Below are 6,319 nucleotides of genomic sequence, written 5' to 3'. Positions count from 1 at the left end.
ACGCACTGTAACAATGAGCGAGGGAAGGGGTTTATTAAGTCAGGGGGGTGAAGCGCGGGCGGGAGATATAAAGGCGCGCCCGTTGAAACATTACAGGTTATCGGGCGATGAAGTAGACAACGTTCCACCAAAAGCAACGCCATTTTTATCCCGAGCGTAGGTGACGAAACCCCGTAACGATATTTTAATTTTGCTTATTGGCTTATTAAAAGCGAATCGTTACTGCAGTCCGTGTTTCTCTCGAAACATTGAGTAGTCGCATCGCAATAGGCGCGAAACGTCCCGATATTTGAATTTCAAATACCGTGCATTAATTGTGGGAGCGATTGGTATAACTAATGGAAATTTTAATTAAACTATCGTTACCCAAATAGTTACAAGAGCCACGGCAACTACGTAGTATCGGCCTCTCGTATAAATAAAGGAAACGAAAATAAAAGAGGAGGTGTTTTATGAGAGCCGACGAGGACTTTCGTAAAGTAGAATCGATCTTATTTCCTTGGATCGATGAAATGCCGCCGGGCCGAATATATAGAATCGCCGGGAATCTATAATTAAACGGGAAGTGGACGGACGGTGCTACAGGAGGGGAAGCAATAAATGTCCGCCCGTCGCTTGTTCGCTCGCTCGCCGACTTTTTGACTTCAGGGCCGCAAAAGTTTCGCAAGCATCCACCACCACGTAACGTAAGCCCAGCAGCGACGGTCGCTGGCGAAAGAATTTGCATGGCGCAAGGATTTCGTGGCCGTACGCACACACGTGTGAAAAGCTCTTTGGCGCGTTGTTGAGTGGGCGTTTTCGGCAATCCTCGACTCCTCGTTGCCGGCGTTGCAACCACAAGCGCTCGCAAGTTTCTTTTCTTCTCTTCCCCCTCTCGCTCTCTCGCGCTCTCTCGCTCTCTCTCTCTCTCTCTCTCTCTCTCTCTTAGAGGCTAGTGTTAAAGAGTAAAAAATCATGGGAAAGCACGTTTACCTTAAATGGCTTCTTGCGTCCAATTATCTTTCTACAAGTTCTAAAGGCGCGCATCGCGAGTGGCTTGCCGGAGGGAAGAGAGACACCTGCGCACGCGCGCGTGCTTGCCAGCTTCGTATTCGTAAGTATTGTTCGTCGCAAATTGATCAGCAAGGGGGAAAAAGGTCCATTGTTGTGTGCGTGCGTGTGGTGCGGAATTGCTAGAGTTCTATCTGGCCTTTACCCGTTCTGCTCCACCCCACCAGTTCGCCCTAGGTGAGCGCATCGACGAGCAAACGGATAAAGCCTCGGTTCCACTTCATGGCCTCCGTGTCAATAAAGTGCAATCCAGGCGGCCCCGAGGGCAAACCCACACCATCATCTTCATGCATACGTGACGCATTACGTATCGCGTCAGACGCCATGGCCGCCGCCGCCGACACCGTCACCGTCACAGTCACAGTCAGCGTCACCCATCGCCACCCCTATTTACGAATTCACAGGGTTTAGAAAACTTTCCCTGGCTGATTTCTCCGATCCGAATAGGTGAATCATGCCGATGATAAATACTGCGGAACCTTTCTTTACGTAGGAAAGCTCCGTTTTTACTTGGCCGCTACTTTACTTCTCGCGCAGTGTGCGAAAAACGTACGAAATGGGCACACGTACCGAATGAATGATGCACGCGCGCAATGTGACATAGATTCGAGTCGCTGTTTATTAATGGTAATGCGACATGGGATCTCCCTTGTGACCCATCATCTCAAACAATAGTAATGAAAAAAAAAAAGGAAAAAAGAAAAAAAGAAAAAAAGAAAGAACTGCTTGCTCCCCCCCCCCCATTCGACGAGAGCTTCAAATTAATAATGATAATACGAAAATGGCGTATAAAGCGAGGCATCTTTACTTCCACAAAATGCTTGGTGTATCGATTCTCCTAAGAATGCCTATGCGTAAAGAACAAAAGGTAGAAGAGGACGGAGTGGCTAGCTTGCATGCGCCGAGCGTGCGCGCGCACGCATGCACACGCACGTGAAACATCAAGGATGCGTATAATACCGAGCTAGAAGAGATTTATCGCGCGTCCCTTAGCCTTGGCCCTTCATCTCTCTTTGCCATTCATCTCGCTCCTTTTCTCTTTTTTTTCTCGCCCTTCTCTCCTCCCATTGCCCTCGCGCTCCACACCGCTCCAATCGAATCGAATTCGTTACCTTGGCGACGACGAGTCGCGCCGCGACCGGTTTCATTTTTAAATAAAACGCTCGCTCGCGATCTCCACCAGCATTTGCATACTCGGGCGTATATCGTTACCAGCGAATTCCGCCGATAGATAAAGCCCGGACGGACGCCCTTATTTTATTATTCTTTATCATTACGATTACCTATTCTTTCGCTCGACTGGAATGAACCCTTTGTTTTTGCGGAAAATCGTTTTTAAAATCGGTGAAATGAAATAATGCACGCAGGTTTTGTACTTTTCTACGGATGACAATGGCAGGAGTGGCTGGGGAGGGGGTATTGGGAGGGGGAGGTGGGAGGAGGTGCTGGCTACATCGAGATGACAGCCCATTAAAAGATGTATCGCTTGATAGGCCGTTAAAAGATATATCAAACGAGCCTGACGATTGGGGAGTGAGATTTACGATTAAGCATCATGACACGTTTGAAATAGTCAATAAAGGAAAATCTCGACTTTATCACTTGTGGTGAATACTTTGGGAGCTCGTGTATTATCGAGGAATAATGAATTTCAAGAATTGATAATAATAACGTTAATAATATAATGCATAGTCTGATTACAGCGTGGGGCTGAGATTATTAAACGAGCTTGGATTTTAATGGGAAAAAATATTTAATAGTCAAGTGAAATTTTTCATTAATTCATTTATTTATTTATTTATTTATTTAATTATTTATTTAATTATTTATTTTTCCGCATATCCCGGGGGAGATAGATTATTTCGTATTATATCGCAAACATCAACGACCAAGTAGTTGTTAATCAGTATCAATAGAGATTTATAAGTTTTTGTTTTCGGTCGACGATCCTCTGGATAAAAGGACCGGGATACTCGAATTGTATTTATGCAAATGAAGGGATGTTTCTTTGATCATTGAACAAGAGCGAAATCTTACGAGATAACATCATTAAATAAAATAGTCAATTTATATACGCTCCTTTGAGCTTGTATAGTAAATGTATATTGGAGGGATAAACGCGTGCTTTTAATTAATTAAAATAGCAAATACAATGAGATTCCCCCCTCGATCGTAACGGCGTTAAAGCTACCAGAAAGCTTTTACAAGCGACTCGCACTTTGAAATTACAGCGTGAATTCAAGCAAAGGCATCGAGGAAGATATTGAGTCACGGATCACGTTCGGGGTTGATTCCGGGGTAACGGGTGAGGGTGATGGTGGGGCGGGGGTATTGAGAGGCGGTGAAGGGGAGCGTAGGGCGGAGGGAGGGAGGGATGGGGGGGGGGGGGGGGGGTGTGCGGAGAAGGTAGAGAGAATGGGAGGTGAAGAGGGAGCCACGTTTTTGCAGTAGGAAGAGACTTATCTCGTTTTTTGTGGGTATGGCCGGGACGGGGGGGGGGGGGGGGGGGGGGGGGGGGGGGGGGGGGGGTATTCCAATCAAAATTCTGTTGAAAAGGGTAAAGCGTCGCCGACGCCCCGTATGGTCATCACCTAGGGTGGGGCATATTTATCGTCAAATACAATATTGTCCACATAGTAGAGGAGGGCGCAAATCTGTTTAAGGAAATTGATCAACACTGGAATTGACAAAAGACTATGTTTCGTGAGAGGGTTGGGGGTGGGGTGGAGTGGGGTCACAGTCCCGTATGCACGCACATTACTCACCTTGGCGACGAGCTGCTGGCCGGTCTGAACGTCGACACACCTGAACAATGTGCGCCACTCAGGAGAAACCGATCGCCCAGTATCGTCGGGCCGTGATGATCGGCTGCCGTGGGATTCGGAGGCTCGCAATTGGGAAAGGTCACCGGTGCCACGGGCGAGACGACGTCGTCGCTCGGCAATTGCTGATGATGATGATGATTTTGGAGCGTCTGGTGATTGCTCGACGGCTGATGGTGGTGGTGGTGATGGTGGTGGTGGTGGTGGTGATGCTGGCTTTGGTGCGGATCCGGACTGGCATTCGGACTGACGAGGAACTTGCCATTGTTCGTGCGCGTCACTTGGAGATGCAGCGGATGCTGTTGTCGCGTCGACACTCTCATATTGGCGTGACACTCGGGACGCTGAATTGTTATCGATGATACGTTCGATGTCGTCGCGCACACCGCACAATTGTCTCTTGGGCTATTCCCTCGCTCGTGATGATCGCACGAAATTATACAACCTGGCCCTCACTGAACTTACGGATGCTCGCACTTTTATCACCTGGCCTACACGGACACTTCCCGACAATTTGGGCATGCGATTCCGTGAGCAGAGAAATGCTGGTCGATACGAGCCGATGATGAATTATCGAAGCTCATTGGACGAGTCGGGGCTTCCTCGATGAGCGGGTTCCCCGGCGTAGCACGAGAGTTGCCGGGAGATCACCGTGCGCCGATATCCACTCTGGACGGCTGGAGATCCCGTGATCCTCGTGGATCGACGGATGCTGCCTAGGTGAAGTGTGATGGGGGGGGGGTCAAGGTGCCGTCGTCTCGGTGAAAGGTCCTGCAGGAAGCACAAAAGAGAAAAAGGGTGTTTTAACAATGGTCAGTCTCCATCTCGTGAGCTTAGCCACGATGACTAATAAGAATATACACAACACGCCAGAGCCGCGACAAGCTTCGTCGCATCGCGCTTCCCTCTTCGCAACATCCCACCGTCCCGCCCGTTGTCCACCTACCACGTACCCCTCGCGGTCGCTCGCTCTATCTATCTATCTATCTATCTATTTATCTGTCTATCTGCCTCTCGCGGCAGCTTGCTTGCTCGCTCGCTCGCCTTCTTCATGTGGAGAGGGCCAAGGAGGAGTTACGAGGTCGCTGCCCGCATATACTCTTCTCCCGACTAGTAGTTGGATGCGCCGTCTCGCTAGTACGGATTCCCGTCCAGAGATTTTGCTCGCGATACGTCGAGCTATTTTCGAGGCCTAGAGTGAAACGGACTTTTTACGGGGCTTTATTTGGCACAAGTGCATTGGTACTCCGTTACGGCACTACGCGCTATTGGTATTTGTTTTGGATACGATCGATTCGCTTTACCGGAACGCGAGGTGCTGCTCGATCCATTGTTTGTGATATTGATAATTTAATCTCAAAATTTTTCGCGTCAATTGACAATAGAGTAAGGTAATAGGTAATTTATGAATAATACATATTTAACTTTTCTTCAGTCATCAGCAATTACGTAGACGGAATGACTAAACTAGCTAGTTAGATCATCGTTATTTGTCAATTATATGACGAACTTCGTGATTAAAATTGTATAAATTTGTGCGATCTAAGCGTTATTCTAAGCGTTTCTTTTTTGCTTGTTTTGTTTTTTCTTTTTCACCTTTTTTTTTCTTCGTCATTTTCTGTCGTTGTTGGTTTTTTTTTAATCGTTTTGGTTTTGTCTTCTAAGCGATTGGGTAAAGTGGAAAACGAAATACCGCACTGATATGTTACAATTATACGGGGTTACGTTTGCCGTATAATTTACGAATACCGTAACTTCGTTACACGCTCCTTTGATACATCCTGGTTTTTCAAAAACTCGTCAATTTTTTAACAGTCGTGTGCACGTCCGTCCACAGCTTTTACAATCCATAGATCAATAAATTAAGATTCCGTAAAACAAAACCATACATTACGTATGCGTATCGAATGTAACGGAAAGAATATGATTCCGATAAGACGAAATTTATCATTTAACCAGCACTCAATAAGCAGAAATAGGCAGTTCGGTAATGATTGGGTGCGTAAGCCGTGGTCTCCGTAAGTGGCGATGCGCGCATTCTGGAATCGAAAATAGGACTGTTGGTCTTAATTGTGAATCGAAATATTCAGAACGGCGATGTTCTAGGTTAATTAAATACTCTCCGCTGACATTTTGCAATTGTCCGCGTTCGCAATCGTACTCGCGAGCGCGTAATAATTATACTTGCGAGAGACACGGCGCAAAAAATCCATATTACGTCGACACGTCTCGCCACAGAATATAACGATTTTTATTTATGCAACCACGGGAACCTTCGAATATTTTCCAAAGGAAGCGCGTGCGGTCATTCAGCCTCGAAATCATTGGACATTATTACACACCTAATTTGCTTTGTATATTGTAATAAATGCAAACGATTATTATTGAAAAATATACGATTCATTTAGTTTCAATGACGCTCTTGTACTCGGCCATCGTAACCATCA

At 46.6% G+C, this 6,319-nt stretch overlaps 1 protein-coding gene across 1 annotated transcript in view; it reads right to left on the bottom strand.

Moving 5' to 3' along the window:
* trbl (tribbles pseudokinase 2) overlaps positions 1 to 4,572 on the bottom strand; it is a 25,267-nt gene extending 20,695 nt beyond the window's left edge. Inside the window, 2 exon segments of the mRNA XM_011496841.1 lie at positions 3,816 to 3,868; positions 3,871 to 4,572. Coding sequence (XP_011495143.1) covers positions 3,816 to 3,868; positions 3,871 to 4,195 — 378 coding nt within the window. The 5' untranslated portion in view covers positions 4,196 to 4,572.
* Positions 4,573 to 6,319: the final 1,747 nt, after the last annotated feature.

Source organism: Ceratosolen solmsi, unplaced genomic scaffold (assembly GCF_000503995.2).
Source record: "Ceratosolen solmsi marchali unplaced genomic scaffold, CerSol_1.0 scaffold10, whole genome shotgun sequence".
In the NCBI taxonomy this organism is placed as follows: Eukaryota; Metazoa; Arthropoda; class Insecta; order Hymenoptera; family Agaonidae; genus Ceratosolen; species Ceratosolen solmsi.
This window is presented reverse-complemented; position numbering and strand designations above follow the sequence as displayed.